The following is a 22,215-nucleotide window of genomic DNA, read 5'->3' on the forward strand; positions in this document are numbered from 1 at the left end:
CAGTAAGAGAGGTAGATGGATAGGTTTACTAGCAGGAAGATCATAATTCATAAAAAAATGTGCACAGACAGTCAGGTGCAAAAATACATCTTTGATCTCACACAAATACTTTTTTTTAGGTTCTTATAGACCGTTCATTCATTAATCTGTCATGAGAAAATAATTATTAAAACAATGTAGAATTTTAAGCATCAGGAAGTTGCTAGTTAATCAAATGGCGATGTGGGATCGCAAGTTGACCTATATGTGCGGAATGCAAAATCCAGGCTTTTAAACATACACCAAAAAACACCACAGTTCTGCCAAAAAGGGAGTGCTAAAAAAATTAATAAATAAATCACTGTAATTTTGCTTCAGTATGATCCATGAACTTTGCAATTATGTCCGCATGAATGCATCTTTTCATCAAACTGAAATGGCCATTAATGACAAGAATACAAAGATTGTCATATCATGATCAAAATAATATCAATAATAAGCTATTTCTTGTCATATATTCTATACCCAGTACTTGAGGAAATAAAATTTAGTAAATAATTGTAATAAGACAATACAGTAATATAGTGATTCGAAATCAATTGCAATATTTAATTTATGATAAAATAGTATCTTAACTGTTTATACGTTAAAAGTGTTCATACAAATAGTGCACAGCAAATCAAAATAGTTCAATTAGGTGATATGTAAAGACAAAAACAATGTTTTGTTTACTTTAACAATTTTTATAATTACACATTTCCCTGTACATTAGGTCATGGAGAACTATAGAAATTACTTATAGTTTATATATATATATATATATATATATATATATATATATATATATATATATATATATATATATATATATATATATATATATATATATATATATATATAAAGTAGATATATCTTGACATACAGCACGATCTAAGTTAGGTTATGGTTAAGTAGTACTGTTATTTTTAATCTCTACATTGTTAATACATCAAATAAATGTATGCATATATACTTACAGTACAGACCAAAAGTTTGGACACACCTTCTCATTAGAAGAGTTTTCTTTATTTTCATGACTATGAAAATTGTAGAGTCACACTGAAGGCATCAAGGGCTATTTGACCAAGAAGGAGAGTGATGGGGTGCTGCTCCAGATGACCTGGCCCCCACAGTCACCGGACCTGAACCCAATCCAGATGGTTTAGGGGTGAGCTGGACCGCAGACAGAAGGCAAAAGGCCAACAAGTGCTAAGCATCTATCGGGGAACTCCTTCAAGACTGTTGGAAGACCATTTCAGGTGACTACCTCTTGAAGCTCATCAAGAGAATGCCAAGAGTGTGCAAAGCAGTAATCAAAGCAAAAGGTGGCTACTTTGAAGAACCTACAATATGACATATTTTCAGTTTTTTCACAATATTTTGTTATGTATATAATTCCATATATAATTCCACATTTGTTAATTCATAGTTTTGATGCCTTCAGTGTGAATCTTCAATTATCATGAAAATAAAGAAAACTCTTTGAATGAGAAGGTGTGTCCAAACTTTTGGTCTGTACTGTACATTAAATAGATATACAAATAAATATAAAATAGGTAAATATAAATAGTGTTCTTTATAAGTGGATAGCATGTTCTATCCACTAAATCAGAAAGATGTATTTTAATGTTGTCTCATAACATTTTTTTTTTCAGGTACCTTTATTTGTAATTGCATAGACATAAAACCATACATTGTTGACAAGGATTGTGCTATATGTAGTGAAGTGAAGTAAAGCAACATGATGGTGAAGTATAATAATAACAAATACTTGGAATTTGTGGAGTTTATCCCATCCACATGCACCTGGCATATACTTTGTATATTTACACATTACTCCTGTCATTGGGTCAACAGTGTATGGTTTATGTCTATCCTTTATGTTTTTGTAAGCATAATGAACTCTTAACTCTACTTATCACAATTTTGTTAGTTTGGACTTAGTCTGTCTTTCATACTTTGTCATTTGACCTATATTTTGTCTCACATTTTGATTACATAAGTTCACCTGTGGTGTTGCTAATTATTTCATTTGTTCTGTCTACGTTACGTTCTTGTCCTTTTAGTTTGACTTTGTCGGGAAATGTTTTAGACCTCATGACTGCTATCTGTGGATACCCTTTTCCTATTTCATGTGGAATAAATACCTTCTGAATCTTCTCCTATGTGCACCTTTTTCTACAACCTAGCTTCAGTGTGAAACTACAAAATATAAGGTTCTTTAAAAGTTTAAGATCTTAAGAACTACCATCACCATGTTTCAAGTAAAACACTTTATTAGTAATATGTAGTAACCAAACCACAATAAAATAACTATTCACTCATGCAAATTAAATACATGTAATTAATTAAAATAATTAGTAACACTATATTTCAGAGTCTATTAATTAACTAGTTGCTTATAAGTATGCATATTTATAGAATATTAGCCATTTATTAGTAGTAAGCACATATTAACAGAGGTGTAAAATACTTGAGTAATTTTACTTGAGGCAGCAAAAGTTGCGTTTCCCCCGCAAAAAAAAAAGAAGTTTATTCATTATTTTTTCTGTTTTGATAGAGCCATTAGCTATGATAAACTGAATGCACAAAATAGTGCAAATAAAATCTGTGATTAAAATTTAAATACTATTAATATTTTGTGGGACTTTTTTCTCATGAATGTAATTAGTCACAAATAACAATTTATCAATATTTGCTAGGAAAAAAACTATAAATGCCCAAAATAAAAATTGAAAAGATTAATTGTCCTTTTAGACAGTGACGCTGAATAGACAACACAAATAAAATGGACTTTAAAAACGTTAACGTTGTTTGTATTAATTCTATGACTCTACTCATTAATTGAACACATTCTAGTATTCTGTTTCGAATATATTTCTAGCCTCTCCATCACATCTTGCTCATCTGTCACAGTCTTATGTCTTTCTGTCACTTTCTTCTGTGAGTGTTGTGTTTGTTTGGTGCCATGTGCTCTCTCCTGTCTTTTTCTGATCCCACCCACCTTGTTACCTCATTATTGTTTAGTTGCTCCACCTGTGTTTCTCAATTGCTCCCGGACTCATTACCTTCACTCCGCACAGCTGTTTCATCCACTCACACACTTACACACGCCCTGACATCTTCAAAGGGATAGTTCATCCATAAATGAAAATTCTATCACCATTTACTGACCTTAGGTGCTGGCGGTGGGCTGGACTGGACGAGAGATGGCAGAAGGAAGTGACGGTTCAGGAAGTGAGTCAGGAGAGATGGATGTAGGTGGCGGGAGTTATGGAAATTGGAATACAGGTAGGACAAATAAGCGTAAAAAGAGCGTAAAATCAGATGGGGGTGATAGTGACGGGAGAGGAAATGTAACAGAAAGGAAGAGAGAGGATTTCAACATAATAATAAAACTTGCGCAAGAGGGGGCTTCATTTGGCGACTGGAATCCAATACAGCTAACTAAATCCATAAGTAAAGATATCGGGGAGGTAAGGAGTGCTAAAATATTGCGAGATGGATCATTATTAATTATATGTAAGGATGGAGAACAACAAGGAAAAGCAATTAAAATTAACAAAATAAATGGCAAGAAAGTGCATTGTTCACTGATGAATGACAGAAAATGGGTCAGAGGAGTAATCACAGGGATTCCGGTAAATGTAACAGCAGAGGATATTAAAGGAAATGTAACAAATGCAAAAGTGAGTGAAGCCAGACGTCTTAAAACAAACAGAAATGGGATTAGAAGTGATAGTCTTTCTGTACTAGTCACATTTGATGAGAAAAGACTCCCGGAAAAGATTCTTATTGGATATATGTGTTATGAAGTGAGGCCCTATGTTCCCCCACCTCTTAGATGTTTTAAATGTCAGAGGTTTGGACATGTAGCATCCGTGTGCAAGGGAAAGCAAACATGTGGTAGATGTGGTGGAAACCACGAGTATGGCAAATTTGCAGAGGGAACGAAGTTAAAGTGCTGTAATTGTGGAGGAGAACATAGCGCAGCTTACCGTGGTTGCGAGGTTAGTAAAAGAGCGGAAGAGGTGCAGCGAATCAAGACTATTCAGGGAATAAGCTATGCAGAGGCAGTGAGGAAGGTTTCAGGAGACGCGCAGGTGATAAGGCAAAGTGAAACTAGAAATCAAGACGTAGTAAAATGTGGAGGATGTAATAGGTTGAAGGAGGAAACTCTGATTGTGAACAAGAATGATTTTGTATTCTTTATGGCAGATGTAGTCAACTGTTCAGCACAGACAAAAAGCCGGAATGAGAGGATAAAGATTATTGTCAAATCAGCTGAGAAGTATCTTGATGTGAGAGGGCTGCTCTGGGAAACAGTTAAAGACATTCTTAATGAAGATAATCAGCCATCTCAGACATGTGTTGGATCATCTTAATGGTGTTAATTCTACTTCAGTGGAATGCAAGAAGCTTAATTTCAAATGGTCTAGAGTTTAAAAAGTATATTGATAAGTTGGAAGAGAAACCTGATGTTATTTGTATACAGGAGACATGGTTAAAATCACAGTTGGATTTTAGTATAAAGGGATATAATGCTGTTAGGAGAGATAGAGAATCTGGTAGAGGGGGAGGTGTGGTGACATTTATACAAAATGGAATGAGTTATAAGGTAATACGTATAAGCACAGAACATGAATCAATTACAGTTAAGGTATGGACTAATAAAGGTAATATTGACATAATTAATTATTATAATCCGTGTGGGGAAGTAAGTCTAGAATCACTAGAGGAGGTTGTAGGGGTATTAGATGATAATGTGATATTGTGTGGGGATTTCAATTCACATAGTTCACTTTGGGGCAGCAGTAAGACAGATTTAAATGGTTTAGTGGTTGAGGAATTTATAGATAATCACTGTTTGGTATGTATTAATAATGGGGAAGGAACACGATATAATAGCATGCAAAACACAGAGGCAGCACTTGATTTAACACTGGTGTCTAGTGAAATAGCAGGCTTAAGCACATGGAAGGTGATCAAATACACCACAATAGGAAGTGATCATTATCCTGTGGTAACGAAAATTGGCATGGAAGGTTATTATGAAAAGGGAAAGAAAATTCCTAGATGGAAATTGGGAGATGCTAACTGGGAAGTTTTCCAAAAGATTAGTGCTAGTAGATTTTGTAAACTTGAGGAGGAAAATCAGACAGATGTAAATATAATTAATAGTAAAATAGTTAAGGAGATTATTCAGTCTGCTGAGGAAACTATTCCTAAGAGTAATGGAACTAAACGGACTAAGAGTGTACCCTGGTGGAATGATAACTGTAGTAAAGCCATAAAGGCCAGGAATAAAGCATTTAGAGTGCTCAAGAAACTTCATTCTCAGGATGCATTGATCCAGTATAAAAGGGCCCAGGCATTAGTGAGGAGGACAATAAGAATACAAAAAAGAACCTTTTGGAGGAAATACTGTAACACTATTGGAAGGGAAGTACAGCTGTCTGATGTGTGGGGCATGATTAAAAGAATGGGGGGGATTAGAAGAAATTATGAAATACCAGTGTTGGTTACTGATAACAAATTGGCGGTCAATAATTTAGAAAAGGCAGAACTTCTTGCACAAACATTTGAAAGGGTTCATAGTTCATGTAATCTCACAGATGAGGCTAGGCAGTGTAGAGAAAGAATCATAATGGAGAATCCCAATATAACAGAGAAAAGGGAGATGACAGGAGAGTCGTTGGATCTACCGTTTAATATGTTTGAGTTAAGAAGAGCAATTATGGGTGCTCGTCAGACCACTCCAGGGAAAGATGGTGTATGCTATGGAATGCTGGGACACATGCCAGATAGTGCACTGGACAAGGTGTTGGGTTTGTTTAATAAAGTTTGGGATATTGGCCAACTTCCGTTAGATTGGAAACAAGCAATAATAGTGCCTATTCTAAAACCTGGAAAAGATCAGTCAGACCCTTCTAGTTATAGACCTATTGCATTAACGTCACACTTATGCAAAATTATGGAAAGAATGGTCACAGATCGTTTAACGTATTATTTAGAGAGTAAAGCTCTTCTGTATTCATATCAGAGTGGGTTTCGTAGGGGTAGGAATACAATGGACTCAGTATTGTGCTTAGAATCAGACATCAGGAAAGCACAGACTAACAAAGAAATATTGATAGCTGTGTTCTTTGATGTTGAAAAAGCATATGACATGCTCTGGAAGGAGGGATTACTTATTAAGTTGAAGTCATTGGGTATTGTAGAACATATAATTGGGTTATGAACGTTTTGTTTGACAGGGAAATTCAAGTAAGAGTTGGCTCAGAATATTCCAGTGTATATAAGGTGGAGAATGGCACTCCGCAAGGTAGTGTGTGCAGCCCACTGCTATTTAACATAATGATAAACGACATCTTCTCTCAGCTTGAACAAAGCGTAGGGAAATCCTTGTACGCAGATGATGGGGCTCTGTGGGTAAGAGGCCGTAATGTTTTGCACGTCAGTAAGAAAATGCAAACTGCAATAGTTGATGTGGAAAAATGGACAAATAAATGGGGATTCAAATTGTCTGTAGAAAAAACAAAGGTGATTTGCTTCTCAAGGAGGCATAAAGTCACGCCGATTTCCATGAAGTTGTATGAACAACCACTTGAGCTAGTTAAGACAGTCAGATTTCTTGGGGTTTGGTTTGATGAGAAGCTCACATGGAAAACTCACTTAGACAAAGTCAAGAACAAATGTAAAAAGGTCATAAATATACTTCGCTGTCTGTCAGGACAAGAGTGGGGAGCAAGTAGAATAGCCCTACAGAATATATACTGGGCATTAATGAGGTCGGTTTTTGACTATGGCTGTATAGCGTACATGTCAGCAGCAGAATCAAATCTTAAGAAATTAGATGTTTTACAAGCTCAGGCTTTGAGAATTTGTAGTGGATCTTTTAAAACTTCTCCTGTATCAGCAATGCAGGTTGAAATGGGAGAAATGCCATTAGGAATCAGGCGAGTAAAATTAATGATGGCATATTGGGTTAGTATCCAGGGGCAATGTGAGTCGCATCCTGCCAAAAGTCTTTTAAAAGATTGCTGGGAACACAATAAGACAAATTTCATGAGTTTTGGGTGGATTGGTGATGCAAAGGCAGAAGTCATAGGATTAAGACAATTAGATTACAGCTCTACAGTGATACAGTCTTCAATTCCTCCCTGGTTATTCCCAACACCATATGTAGACCTAGACATACAGCAGGAATTGAAGGATATGTCAAAGAAACTTCCTGAAAGCAGAATAGTACAGAATTATTTTGATTTGCATTTTGCAGATTCCATGTTTATATTCACAGATGGTTCCAAAGATCCTGATACAGGGCGTGCAGGTGTAGCAGTTTACATCCCAGCAAGTGAGTCATATATTAAGAAAAGAATATCGGATAATGTGTCAGTATATACCACAGAATTGATTGCAATATTATTGGCCCTGCAGTGGATAGAAGAGAGGGAAACAAATAACACTGTTATTGCATCTGATAGTTTGTCTGCACTTATGAGTATTAAATCTGGCAAAACATTATTTAGATCCAATATCATTAATAATATATTCATTATGTTATACAGGATGAAGCTAAAGGGGCTATCCACATGCTTTCTTTGGGTTCCTGCTCATGTCGGCGTGGAGGGGAATGAGCAGGTGGATATGCTGGCCAAAGGATCACTCAAAATTAAACACGTAGACTTAGAAACCCCATTAAATAAAGAAGAAGCTAAGTCAATTATCAGGAAGTATGCACAGTCCGTTTGGCAAGGGTATTGGGATAACAGTGAAACTGGAAGGCATTTATATAATGTACAGAGACAGGTTGGTGCTGGGAGGATGGTGGGCTGGAAACGGAGGGAAGAAAGTTTAATAACTCGTCTGAGAATAGGTCATACAGGTCTAAACCTTTCATTGTATAAAATAGGTAAGCACCCAACTGGGAAATGTACTAATTGTAATCAACCAGAAACAGTGGAACATGTTCTTCTTCAGTGTAGGAAATATAATATTAATAGGGAGCACCTCTTTCAGTCACTACGGAAGGCAAAACATCATGACGTCTCATTGTCAGGTCTCTTGGGGAAAACAGCAGGTCAGATATATTGTTATATAATTAGGTTTCTTAAAGAAACTGAATTAATTAAAAGAATCTGAGTCTAATAAGTATTATTATTTAAATATTTTTTTATTTTTTTATTTTTTATTTATTTTTATTTTTTTTATTATTATTTTTATTATTATTATTTTTTTTCCTGCTTAATCTCTCGTTCCACACTCCAGTCCAGTTAGTGGCGGTAATGCACCGTTAAATGGTTTGCCAACCGCCATTAAACACCAGAAGAAGAAGAAGAAGAATTTACTGACCTCTGTCATCCCAGATGCTTATGACTTTCTTTCTTCACATGAACACAAGCAAATAATTTTTATTTTTATTTTGGACATGCAATTCCCTAATAAGCCACTTGGGGTAAAACGAAAGGTTGTGAAAAATGTCCACTGTCCCCTTCTATTGATTGACAGTGGTTTCATGTCTCTGTCTCCCTGCTGTAGAAAGTTATTACAAAAAGAAGGTTTATTTTGGACATGCAATTCCCTTTTCTACCAGTAGGGATAAAAAGAAAGGTTGTGAAAAATGTCCACTGTCCCCTTCTATTGATTGACAGTGGTTTCATGTCTCTGTCTCCCTGCTGTAGAAAGTTATTACAAAAAGAAGGTTAATTTTGGACATGCAATTCCCTTTTCTACCAGTAGGGGTAAAATTCAGGGTTGTGAAAAATGTCCACTCTCTCCCTCTACTGATTGACAGTGGTTTCATGTCTCTGTCTCCCTGCTGTAGAAAGTTATTACAAAAAGAAGGTTAATTTTGGACATGCAATTCCCTTTTTTACCAGTAGGGGTAAAAAGAAAGGATGTGAAAAATGTCCACTGTCCCCCTCTATTGCTTGACACTGGTTTCATGTCTCTGTCTCACTGCTGTATAAAGTTATCACAAAAAGAAGGTTCATTTTGGACATGCAGTTCCCTAATCAGCCACTTGGGGTAAAATTAAAGCTTGTGAAAAATGTCCACTCTCTCTCTCTACTAATTGACACTGGTTTCGTGTCTATGTCTCCCTGCTGTAGAAAGTTATTACAAAAAGAAGTTTAATTTTGGACATGCAATTCCCTAATAAGCCACTTGGGGTAAAACGAAAGGTTGTGAAAAATGTCCACTCTCCCCCTCTATTGATTGACACTTGTTTCGTGTCTATGTCTCCCTGCTGTAGAAAGTTATTACAAAAAGAATGTCAATGTTGGACATGCAATTCCCTTTTTTTACCAGTAGGGGTAAAAAGAAAGGTTGTGAAAAATGTCCACTGTCCCCCTCTATTGATTGACACTGGTTTCATGTCTCTGTCTCACTGCTGTAGAAAGTTATTACAAATAGAAGGTTAATTTTGGACATGCAGTTCCCTAATCAGCCACTTGGGGTAAAATTAAAGGTTGTGAAAAATGTCCACTCTCTCCCTCTATGGATTGACACTGGTTTCATGTCTATGTCTCCCTGCTGTAGAAAGTTATTACAAAAAGAAGGTTAATTTTGGACATGCAATTCCCTTTTCTACCAGTAGGGGTAAAATTCAGGGTTGTGAAAAATGTCCACTCTCTCCCTCTACTAATTGACAGTGGTTTCATGTCTCTGTCTCCCTGCTGTAGAAAGTTATTACAAAAAGAAGGTTAATTTTGGACATGCAATTCCCTTTTTTACCAGTAGGGGTAAAAAGAAAGGATGTGAAAAATGTCCACTGTCCCCCTCTATTGCTTGACACTGGTTTCATGTCTCTGTCTCACTGCTGTATAAAGTTATCACAAAAAGAAGGTTCATTTTGGACATGCAGTTCCCTAATCAGCCACTTGGGGTAAAATTAAAGCTTGTGAAAAATGTCCACTCTCTCTCTCTACTAATTGACACTGGTTTCATGTATCTGTCTCAGTGCTGTAGAAAGTTATTACAAAAAGAAGTTTAATTTTGGACATGCAATTCCCTTTTTTTACCAGTAGGGGTAAAAAGAAAGGTTGTGAAAAATGTCCACTGTCCCCCTCTATTGATTGACACTGGTTTCATGTCTCTGTCTCACTGCTGTAGAAAGTTATTACAAAGAGAAGGTTAATTTTGGACATGCAGTTCCCTAATCAGCCACTTGGGGTAAAATTAAAGGTTGTGAAAAATGTCCACTCTCTCCCTCTATGGATTGACACTGGTTTCATGTCTATGTCTCCCTGCTGTAGAAAGTTATTACAAAAAGAATGTCAATTTTGGACATGCAATTCCCTTTTCTACCAGTAGGGGTAAGAAGAAAGGTTGTGAAAAATGTCCACTGTCCCCTTCTATTGATTGACAGTGGTTTCATGTCTCTGTCTCCCTGCTGTAGAAAGTTATTACAAAAAGAAGGTTAATTTTGGACATGCAATTCCCTTTTCTACCAGTAGTGGTAAAAAGAAAGGTTGTGAAAAATGTCCACTCTCTCCCTCTACTAATTGACAGTGGTTTCATGTCTCTGTCTCCCTGCTGTAGAAAGTTATTACAAAAAGAAGGTTAATTTTGGACATGCAATTCCCTTTTTTACCAGTAGGGGTTAAAAGAAAGGATGTGAAAAATGTCCACTGTCCCCCTCTATTGCTTGACACTGGTTTCATGTCTCTGTCTCACTGCTGTATAAAGTTATCACAAAAAGAAGGTTCATTTTGGACATGCAGTTCCCTAATCAGCCACTTGGGGTAAAATTAAAGCTTGTGAAAAATGTCCACTCTCTCTCTCTACTAATTGACACTGGTTTCATGTATCTGTCTCAGTGCTGTAGAAAGTTATTACAAAAAGAAGTTTAATTTTGGACATGCAATTCCCTTTTTTTACTAGTAGGGGTAAAAAGAAAGGTTGTGAAAAATGTCCACTGTCCCCCTCTATTGATTGACACTGGTTTCATGTCTCTGTCTCACTGCTGTAGAAAGTTATTACAAAGAGAAGGTTAATTTTGGACATGCAGTTCCCTAATCAGCCACTTGGGGTAAAATTAAAGGTTGTGAAAAATGTCCACTCTCTCCCTCTATGGATTGACAGTGGTTTCATGTCTCTGTCTCCCTGCTGTAGAAAGTTATTACAAAAAGAAGGTTAATTTTGGACATGCAATTCCCTTTTCTACCAGTAGGGGTAAGAAGAAAGGTTGTGAAAAATGTCCACTGTCCCCTTCTATTGATTGACAGTGGTTTCATGTCTCTGTCTCCCTGCTGTAGAAAGTTATTACAAAAAGAAGGTTAATTTTGGACATGCAATTCCCTTTTCTACCAGTAGTGGTAAAAAGAAAGGTTGTGAAAAATGTCCACTGTCCCCTTCTATTGATTGACAGTGGTGTCATGTCTCTGTCTCCCTGCTGTAGAAAGTTATTACAAAAAGAATGATAATTTTGGACATGCAGTTCCCTAATCAGCCACTTGGAGTAAAGTGAAAGGTTGTGAAAAATGTCCACTCTCTCCCGCTATTGATTGACACTGGTTTCATGTCTCTGTCTCCCTTCTGTAGAAAGTTATTACAAAAATAAGGATAATTTTGGACATGCAATTCCCTAATAAGCCACTTGGGGTAAAACGAAAGGTTGTGAAAAATGTCCACTCTCCCCCTCTATTGATTGACACTGGTTTCGTGTCTATGTCTCCCTGCTGTAGAAAGTTATTACAAAAAGAATGTCAATTTTGGACATGCAATTCCCTTTTCTACCAGTAGGGGTAAAAAGAAAGGTTGTGAAAAATGTCCACTGTCCCCTTCTATTGATTGACAGTGGTTTCATGTCTCTGTCTCCCTGCTGTATAAAGTTATTACAAAAAGAAGGTTAATTTTGGACATGCAATTCCCTTTTCTACCAGTAGGGGTAGAATTCAGGGTTGTGAAAAATGTCCACTCTCTCTCTCTACTAATTGACACTGGTTTCATGTATCTGTCTCAGTGCTGTAGAAAGTTATTACAAAAAGAAGGTTAATTTTGGACATGCAATTCCCTAATCAGCCACTTGGGGTAAAATTAAAGGTTGTGAAAAATGTCCACTCTCTCCCTCTATGGATTGACACTGGTTTCATGTCTATGTCTCCCTGCTGTAGAAAGTTATTACAAAAAGAATGTCAATTTTGGACATGCAATTCCCTTTTCTACCAGTAGGGGTAAGAAGAAAGGTTGTGAAAAATGTCCACTGTCCCCTTCTATTGATTGACAGTGGTTTCATGTCTCTGTCTCCCTGCTGTAGAAAGTTATTACAAAAAGAAGGTTAATTTTGGACATGCAATTCCCTTTTCTACCAGTAGTGGTAAAAAGAAAGGTTGTGAAAAATGTCCACTGTCCCCTTCTATTGATTGACAGTGGTGTCATGTCTCTGTCTCCCTGCTGTAGAAAGTTATTACAAAAATAAGGATAATTTTGGACATGCAATTCCCTAATAAGCCACTTGGGGTAAAACGAAAGGTTGTGAAAAATGTCCACTCTCCCCCTCTATTGATTGACACTGGTTTCGTGTCTATGTCTCCCTGCTGTAGAAAGTTATTACAAAAAGAATGTCAATTTTGGACATGCAATTCCCTTTTCTACCAGTAGGGGTAAAAAGAAAGGTTGTGAAAAATGTCCACTGTCCCCTTCTATTGATTGACAGTGGTTTCATGTCTCTGTCTCCCTGCTGTAGAAAGCTATTACAAAAAGAATGTTAATTTTGAACATGCAATTCCCTAATAAGCCACTTGGGGTAAAACGAAAGGTTGTGAAAAATGTCCACTCTCTCCCTCTACTGATTGACACTGGTTTCATGTGTCTGTCTCACTGCTGTATAAAGTTATTACAAAAAGAAGGTTTATTTTGGACATGCTATTCCCTTTTTTACCAGTAGGGGTAAAAAGAAAGGTTGTGAAAAATGTCAACTCTCCCCCTCTATTGATTGACAGTGGTTTTATGTCTCTGTCTCCCAGCTGTAGAAAGTTATTACAAAAAGAATGATAATTTTGGACATGCAGTTCCCTAATCAGCCACTTGGGGTAAAATGAAAGGTTGTGAAAAATGTCCACTCTCTCCCTCTATTGATTGACACTGGTTTCATGTCTCTGTCTCCCTGCTGTAGAAAGTTATTACAAAAAGGAGATTAATTTTGGACATGCAATTCCCTTTTTTACCAGTAGGGGGTAAAAGAAAAGGATGTGAAAAATGTCCACTGTCCCCCTCTATGGATAGACAGTGGTTTCATGTCTCTGTCTCCCTGCTGTAGAAAGTTATTACAAAAAGAAGGTTCGTTTTGGACATGCAATTCCCTTTTTTTACCAGTAGGGGTAAAAAGAAAGGTTGTGAAAAATGTCCACTGTCTCCCACTATTGATTGACACTGGTTTCATGTATCTGTCTCTTTGCTGTAGAAAGTTATTACAAAACGAAGGTTAATTTTGGACATGCAATTACCTTTTTTACCAGTAGGGGTAAAATGAAAGGTTGTGAAAAATGACAACTGTCGCCCTCTATTCATTGACACTGGTTTCATGTCTCTGTGTCCCTGCTGTAGAAAGTTATTACAAAAAGGTGGTTAAATTTGGACATGCAATTCCCTTATCAGCCACTTGGGGTAAAATGAAAGGATGTGAAAAATGTCCACTCTCTCCCTCTATTGATTGACACTGGTTTCATCTCTCTATCTTCCTTCTGTAGAAAGTTATTACAAAAAGAAGGTTAATTTTGGACATGCAATTCCTTTTTCTACCAGTAGTGTTAAAAAGAAAGGTTGTTAAAAATGTCCACTGTCCCCCACTATTGATTGACACTGGTTTCATGTCTATATGCCGTTTATCTAAAAAGCTATTACAAAAACACCTACTGAGCTATAGCAAAAAACGAAGAAAGTTTGCACTTTCCCCACGGTCCCTAACTGAAGGCTCTGCTGAGAGCGTTCTCTCCCGGCTTTTTGCACATTGCCACGGCTTGCACGGGGCCGTGCTTATTATATCGAGGGAAAATATAGAAAAAGAAGGATGTGAAACATGATCAGCTTTGCCCTTTTGGCGGTCACACTGCTTAGATTTTTTTAGGGCAATTCGTTTTGGAGTTATTGGCGTTTACCGCTGAATGTGTCACGAATATCGAAAACAAAACCAACTTGACCCCGCTGACAGTTAGCAGTTGCATGCTCCAGACTCTTGGAGAAAGGGACGTTTTTTTGTCTTTTGTTTTTACTATGGCGCCAAAAGTCGAATATTGTTTTCTACGTGACTAGGTTATCCAAAACGTTGTTTAAGCAATGTGTTCAGGTGCCAGGTTTCCTTTTTTTCATATTCAGAAATGTATCAAAACTTGACATCTTATACAATTTTCATATAGAATGGTCGGAAAACGTTTTTATTCAAATTGACTGTAAGAACAATTTTTATTTTTTTGCTTTTATTTTCTTTTTCTTTAAAATGTTTTCATATATATATATATATATATATATATATATATATATATATATATATAATTTATTCATTTATTCATTTATTTTCTGACGGAAAAAGATGCCATTTACATTTCCAAGGAATCCAACACGGATGACGCCTCGTATTAACGGACAGTTACATTATCATAATGCTGTCCTCTAATGTAGGCGGAGTTTGAGAGAACTCTATATTTAAGAGGCAAACATATTAACTCCAGCAGTTCAAGAAAGTTGCCAGGGAGCACGGTAGGTCTTGTATTTCCATAATTCATTTCAGAAGCCCTTTTTTGTCACTTTTTTTCGTATAATGAACTTACTCACTTTTATGTTGTGCATTTAATGTTAATAAACTGTAAAAGAGAATTAAATGGAATGATGAATTTAATAAGTTTCTCAATTATTTTATTTTGATCTAAAATGTTCTTTTGACAGATTTGTAACTTGGAGCCCACGGATCCACAAATCCACCTGTTCATTAAACATTTCAGAGTAAGTTGAATTGAAGTGCATCCTCTCTCTTTCTTTTACTTTAGAAGAGGTTTATTGTTTCTGAAATTAATTAATTTGAGCATTATTCTCAGTTGGAAATAGCTAAAAAAATTAATCAGTGAGTAAAAAAAAATTATTTAAAGTACCACATTCACAGTTACCCCTTTTTGTTAAATGGAAGTTTAGGTGCTAAAACCAGTCTATCAGTCACAATGTGGCTTGGCATTCATAAGGAAACGGCACACTTTAAATTAACTGGTGCCCTTGGTGTGCCCTCAGTCAGAAATAAGAAAATAAGACACACACCAACTGTATAAAAACACTTCTTTTGCTGGCTTTGAAACTCTTTTTTTCTCAAACATTTATAAACCTGAGTTTTAGTTATTGTTTCTGGGGTCAGCGTAGTTTATCTGGAAAGCTTTTGCTTCAAATTTCCATATGTGGAAGAGGAAGTGGTACACTAAGTAAAATTATAAACTTGCACTGTTGTAGCTCAACAATACAGTGATTTATACATCTGAAAAGGTTTGTTAAATTGTGACCCTGCATCTGAGACGTGAAGGTCTGATGCTAACAGTATTCCAAATTAATGAAAGTTAGAATTTACATTTTCTGCTTAAACACCTGAGACACTTTTCACATAACTCTCTCTCTTTCCATCCAGATGTTGAAAGTGACATTAGGCCTCGCTCTGGTGACTCTGGTTGCTTGCTCGCAGTGCCCCAAAAATGAAGTCTGTGACGCGGGCCAGACATGCTGCCAGGATCCCACCGGAGACTTCAGCTGCTGTCCTTACCATCACGTGAGCAACTAAACTAGTGACAGAAACATAAAGACAGTTTCATTTCAGAGTATAGTGCCAGGTTCTCCTCTATAAATATAATAAAGGTTGTAGAAAGTAGATCAGACAAGACAAGAGAAGGTAAATTGTAAACTGATATGGAAGACTGTATGGAAGACGCGGTCACTGGTTTTTTATGCTCTGTCAGATATTCCTTAATAGCACCCTTTTTTTTAGACACATTCACACTGTCAGTTCATGTACTAAGCGTTATGATAAGGCACACATGTATAGTATCAACATGCAAATTGCTCTTTGATGACTTTGCTATTCAAAGAGCTTAAAGAAATGAAGCTGTATGCAGGAGGTTGTGTCAAATGTCCAGCTTCAGTATTGGTCAATGAACAGTTTACAGTATGTTTGTGTGAATAATCAGCTCATACATGTAGGCCTGTCACGATAACAACTTCTTGTTGTGCGATATATTGCCCCAGGAATAATAGCAATAAGCGATATTATTGTCTTTTTAAAGACCATTTTAAATATAAAATCATCATGTAAAAGCATAATAATGCAAGAAGGCCTACACACTTAAAAATGACAACCAACTTTTAATTTTAAGAATATTTAGATTATGGACATTAAGTATCAAAATACTAGATACCTTATAAAACCTGATTAAATAGTAAGTAAACATTTTCTTACAAAAATAGCAAAGTAACAAGTAGAAAAAAATACAAATGCATTGAATGAGATCTTGAATGGAGATTTTTTCCATCTACAGATCTTACCCTGATCTTCTTTTCTCTGTAAATTAAGGGTGCACACTTTTGCTGAAAAACACAATAACTACTCAGCAGATGTCTATGCACAAAGGCACAGGACCCTAAACACGACCATATCTGCAGATGAAACTTTTTGTTTTGTAGAAGCATTTTTTTAATTTGAACTAGCACCTCACTCATGACTATACCATGCTATGTACAAGAAGCAGCAAAAGACACAAGCAAAAGTGGAATGTTCAAAACATGGTGACAAATGTTTAAGTAAATATAATGGGCAATGTATTGTGTCACCCAAAATAATTGATGTCATGTACATATATTGCAAGATAAGTCGATATATTGATTACTGCGACAGGTCTACATACATGTGTATATTTATTTGTGTATGTGTGTGTGTGTGTGTAGGGAGAGTGCTGTGAGGACCACCTGCACTGCTGTCCTGAAGGCATGCTGTGTAGTGTTGTGGACTCCACGTGTATAAACAGCACACATACACTGCCATTAGAGGAGAGGATACCGGCTAAACAGACCGACCTTCCCAAAGTGAGAAATGATAAAAAGTGTCTAAATAATAGTGTCTAAATAATAGTACTTGTAGTAGTGGTTTGTTATGATATAAAGTTCACCTAAAAATTGAGAAATTCTGTAATAATTAACCCCCCCCCCCCATCCAAAGTGGTAGCCATTGAGCATTTTTTTTCCATACTATGAAAAATGAGGGTGAGTAAATGATGAGAGAATTTTTATTTTGGGTGAACTGTCCCTTGTTCCTCAGTCGTTCAGAATGATTCCCTCATTACCTGCAAGTGAAGACGATATCACCTGTCCTGATGGCTCCTTCTGTCCTGCCGAGTTCTCCTGTCTGCTGATGGCTTCATCATATGGCTGTTGTCCCGTAGCGCAGGTAAGTTACATTATCACAGGAATATCGGCCCAAAACCACCAGCTTCTTGTCCATGACATGGTGTATTGAATGACCTCTCACCTGGTCACAAAAGAAGCGTGATGCTGCTAAAACATAGACCCTTCGAGATATATACTTTTCTATACTTTTTTTGTTTGAGAATATATACTATGTTCTTCTCTTTTTCAGGGCCTTGTGTGCTCGGACGGGAAACACTGCTGCCCAAAAGACCACGAATGCAGTGCAGACAGCAGTTTGTGTGTCAAACTAAAAGGTATGGAAGAGTCTGAAGGAATGAAAGCGGACTAGAGACTTTCATTCCTTTATTTAAAGGAGATCCCATATAAATGTATTACCGGTTTACAGTAGTAACACTAACTGTATTCATTATGATAGGATATACATGTAGTTCATGGTGTTGTCCTGTGATTGTTCTTAGAACCAGTCGAGACTGTTCTCTGTGGAAATGGGACCTCAGAGTGTCCCGTGGACACCACATGCTGTGAGACAGAAGATGGTCAGTGGGCATGCTGCCCCATGCTAAAGGTAGCAGCACAGTTCAAATACAGTAATATGTGCAGAGACATGCAGACACAGTTCTCAGTTCAGAAAATGAAGCTGTTTTTTTCACAATCAATGAAACATATTTAAATCGATATGCATTTTTGAAACTGAATTTCTTCTATATTTGGCATATTTATCAATTTATTTAAAAATAAATAAATAGTATAGAAATATTGATCAAATTATAGAATCATTGTTGAATAAAATTATTATTTTCTTAATTTATTTATGAATGTATTGGCTTGCATTCCTCTCTGTGTCCTTTGTGTTTTCTGTAGGCTGTATGTTGTGATGATAAAATCCACTGTTGTCCTGAGGACAGTGTCTGTGACGTTGAAGGCTCCAAATGTATGTCCACCAATCAGGAGCTGCCAATGTGGGCCAAGTTCCCTGCTCGTCTTAGAGCTGAATGGGAAGATCACAAACGTAGGCTATTGTCCGAGGGAGTTATTCATTTTCTTAAAACCTTCACTGATATATTTCAGCATTTTCTTTCTTTGTCCCTATTCTTCAAAAGCTGCAGAAATAAGGGCTGAAGCTGAACCCACCACAAACAGACAAATCACTACTGCTGGCATCCAAATGACTACACTGGCTAGTGCAGTCCCAGAGAGTATGTGCACATTTGTAAATGCATACATGTTTTTTATGTGCATATAAATAATAACACTTCTTAAATGGTTTTTGTTAGTGCCTTCTGTTCATTCAGCCTGTGATGTTCTGTGCAATGACACTGCGGCCTGTCAAGATGGAAGCACATGCTGTATAACTCAAGAAGGAGAATGGGCCTGCTGTCCTCTACCACAGGTAAGTCACCCACTGACACTAACCAACCCTGATGCAGAGTTGTGTTTTGAGTTAAGTTAAAGCGGTGTGTTCATTTTCTCTGTAGGCCGTGTGTTGTGAAGACTTCATCCACTGCTGTCCTCATGGTACGACATGTAATGTTTCTGCCGGGTCTTGTGATGGGTCTTCTGGCTCTAAGCCTTGGCTGGAGAAGGTGCCTGCTCTCCCTAAAGCAGGTCAGAGGTCACCTGGGAAAGTGAAGTGTGACTCTAGCCACGTTTGTCCTGACTCCAGCACTTGCTGTAAGAACACCGATGGAGACTGGAGCTGCTGTCCTTTGCCTGAGGTACAGTATATCTCAGAGGAGAAATGTTTCTATCTAATCTTGCATGAGTAACCAAATGAGAAAATACACACTGCACTTACAACTTTGAATTTTATTACTCTGGTGATATCCCTCAGTCCCTCTTTCACAATGATGTCCTTCAAGTGTTCAGCAAAATTTTATTGAGAAACCCAACTGTGTAAGACCTCTTATCAGAGAATTACCCTATTGCCTCTTTTACTCAGCAAGGATGCCTTTATTTGATCAAAAATAAGTAAAACAGTACTATTGTGGAATATTAATTGTATAATTATATTATAAAAATTTAAATAACTGTTTATTTAATTTTATTTTGATATACAGTAATTTAAAATGTCATTTATTCCTGTTATGGCAAAGCTGATTTTTCCAGGCATCAGCGTCACATGATCCTTCAGAAATCATATTAATATGTGGATTTGGCACTTTAGAAATATTTGTGCTACTTAATATTTTAATGGAAACCATTGATAAAATATTTAAAGGATCCTTTGAATAGAAAGTCCAAAAAAATAAAGCAGCATTTAATTGAAACTGAAAATTTTAGTAAAAATATACATTTATTTCCTGACACTTTTGGTTAATTTCTAAAAAAACAAATTACCCCAAACTTTTAAACAGTAGTGTATGTAATTAAGTTAGTTTTTGTCTTTTTTAAACATTAAACCTCATTACTTTTATATTAGATTTATTAAACTCAATAGATAAAGCTTGTGTGTGTATATATATATATATATTTTTTTTTTTTTTTTTTTTTTTGCTACAGGTATTTTGTTTAAGTAATTGAAACTTTTGCTTGTAATTTTTTTTTTGTTCAAATAAATGCAGTCTTGGTGAGAATAGGAAACTTATTTTAAAAACATAAAAAAATATTACAGACCATTTTTTTTTTTTCAAATGGTATGAAATTTGTTTTGCAATTTTTAAACAAATCTAGTTTTAAAGGAGCATGTTGTGAAGGTCAGATACCCCATAAGTTTTCAGCTCGTATATTTTTCTCTTTTGTTTTTTTCCACAGGCTGTATGTTGCACAGATGGTGAACACTGCTGTCCGGTTAACTATAAGTGTGATGTGACCAGGGTGTCTTGCATCAAGGGAGATGTGGTGATCCCCTGGTACAATAAAATTTCTGCTCTAAGCACACCGGCTCCAAGCTTGGATCTCGGTGCTGTTGAGTGTGACAAGGAGTCAAGCTGCTCTGCAGATTCAACCTGCTGTTATCTATCCATGGCAGAATGGGGCTGCTGCCCTCTTCCTGAGGTAAGAATATGTGTAAATGGACTGGCTACAAAAAATCTATTAACATTAAATATATTTAATACACCTCTTATATGCCATAGGCTGTTTGCTGCCCAGACCAGGAGCATTGCTGTCCCAAAGGCTACAAGTGTGATCTGCGTAGACGCTCCTGCATTAAAACCACCTGGCTGCATGTGGAAATAGTCCCATTGGCCCACATTGGCAGCCAAACACTACAGTCGAGCATCTCAGAAAAGGACATTCAGTGTGGAGATGGATATAGTTGCAAAGACAGTGAGACCTGTTGTCCAACCTCCCAGACCACCTGGGGCTGTTGCCCATCTCCAAAGGTAATGCATTAAACCTTAAAACAATACTTCACCCAAAAATTACACATTTATTCTAAATTACTTAGCTTTGTCATACTTATATGGATAGAAAGGTAAAAAATGTGTCATCATTTACTTGCATCCATGTTGTTCCAAAGTTTCTTTCAGCTGTGGAACACGAAAGAAGAATTTTCTTTCCATCTGTATTTTTTTATTCATACAATAAAAACCATTGGGGTATCTTTTTTAATCGTGCATGTTTGAAACAACATAAGGATGAGTAAATAATGACAGTATTTACATTTCTTAGTGAACTATCACTTTAAATCTTACATGTAACGCTATATCCTCAAAGTTTAAATTCATGGAAATGGTTTAAAGATGTTCCAGTGAATAAAAGCTGCATCAAACAATACATTTCCTTCGAATGTTAATGGCCACATTGTCTTGTGATCTTAGTTCTATTGACTTTTATGTATATTCAAATGACAGTCAAATTGTAAAGGTTTATCTTAGTCAGGTTCCAGTTTTTGTTCTTGTACTTTCCCTCACTCCTCTCTTCCCTTTGTTATTGCTCTCTGTGAAGGCGGAGTGCTGTGATGATATGAAACACTGCTGCCCTGCTGGATACAAATGCGGCGAGGGCGGAATTTGTACTTCAGTCTTAGGCTTTAACTGGAACAACTGGAACAACTGGAGGGTGTTCTTCTCCAAGAAGAAACGAGCTAGTACTCTGTAAAAAAAAAAAAAAAAAAAAAAAACACCTGGGTTGTTCCCACTCAGTGGGATTAATGGCCAAAACTACCTACAGTGTCAGATTTTAAGAAAAAAAATAATTTATCAAAGTAATAATCTGAAACACTCAGATGTTTTATTTGTAGGAGAAAGTTTCATTAGGGCTGTATGTGATGGTTAATATCTGTTCCCATTGTCTATCATCAGTAATACCAACTACATTTTATCAACGGAGCCATTTGGTTGTAATATTTGGTTTTGGTAACTGCTCAGTTTATCTGAAGAATAATTTGATTATGCAATGATGAAAATATGAAACACATATGCATAGATTATCTCTAGTTTTAACTCACACTTCTGTCATTTTAACTTGTCATGTACAAATATCACAGGCCTCTCTCTATGGTTTACAGGTTAAATTTTTTCAGACTTGACATCACGTGATCTTGTGTCTCATGATTATGTGCACATATCAAATTGGTCTTCTTTAGATAACGAACATCACCTTTTCTGTTTAACTTCCTTATTGCAGCTCTTTACCATTAGTTGTGTAATTGTCTTCTTTATTGATTTAAGTGCTGGTTTTTTAACAGTTATGTTGATAGAGCACTGTGAAAGACAACTAAAAGATATCTTAAGTAAAAATGTGACCAATCTGAAACCTTGACAGCTCTAATAAAGAAATAAATGAGAGAAATGAAAATGGTCTGTCTTTTGAACCTTCTTTTCACTTTCAAATTGATCCAAATTCAAATCTATTAAATGC

At 36.4% G+C, this 22,215-nt stretch overlaps 1 protein-coding gene across 2 annotated transcripts; it reads left to right on the forward strand.

The window, feature by feature from the left end:
• Window positions 1-3,173: 3,173 nt before the first annotated feature.
• On the forward strand, window positions 3,174-22,146 carry LOC113042704 (granulins-like). 2 transcript variants are annotated; one of them, XM_026201732.1, is made up of 15 exons: window positions 14,082-14,411; window positions 14,552-14,718; window positions 14,905-14,961; window positions 15,626-15,763; window positions 16,933-17,070; window positions 17,303-17,431; window positions 17,621-17,705; window positions 17,871-17,977; window positions 18,274-18,421; window positions 18,513-18,608; window positions 18,687-18,802; window positions 18,888-19,127; window positions 20,164-20,406; window positions 20,487-20,735; window positions 21,301-22,146. In XM_026201732.1, exons 4-15 carry the CDS (start codon window positions 15,626-15,628, stop codon window positions 21,451-21,453), a joined length of 1,842 nt encoding a protein of 613 aa, XP_026057517.1. In that variant the 5' UTR covers window positions 14,082-14,411; window positions 14,552-14,718; window positions 14,905-14,961; the 3' UTR covers window positions 21,454-22,146. The 2 variants fall into 2 exon arrangements, with proteins under 2 accessions (XP_026057515.1, XP_026057517.1); XM_026201730.1 differs by lacking the exons at window positions 14,082-14,411; window positions 14,552-14,718 and adding an exon at window positions 3,174-3,309.
• Window positions 22,147-22,215: the final 69 nt, after the last annotated feature.

The sequence above is a fragment of the Carassius auratus genome, chromosome 3, assembly GCF_003368295.1.
Source record: "Carassius auratus strain Wakin chromosome 3, ASM336829v1, whole genome shotgun sequence".
Taxonomy (NCBI): Eukaryota; Metazoa; Chordata; class Actinopteri; order Cypriniformes; family Cyprinidae; genus Carassius; species Carassius auratus.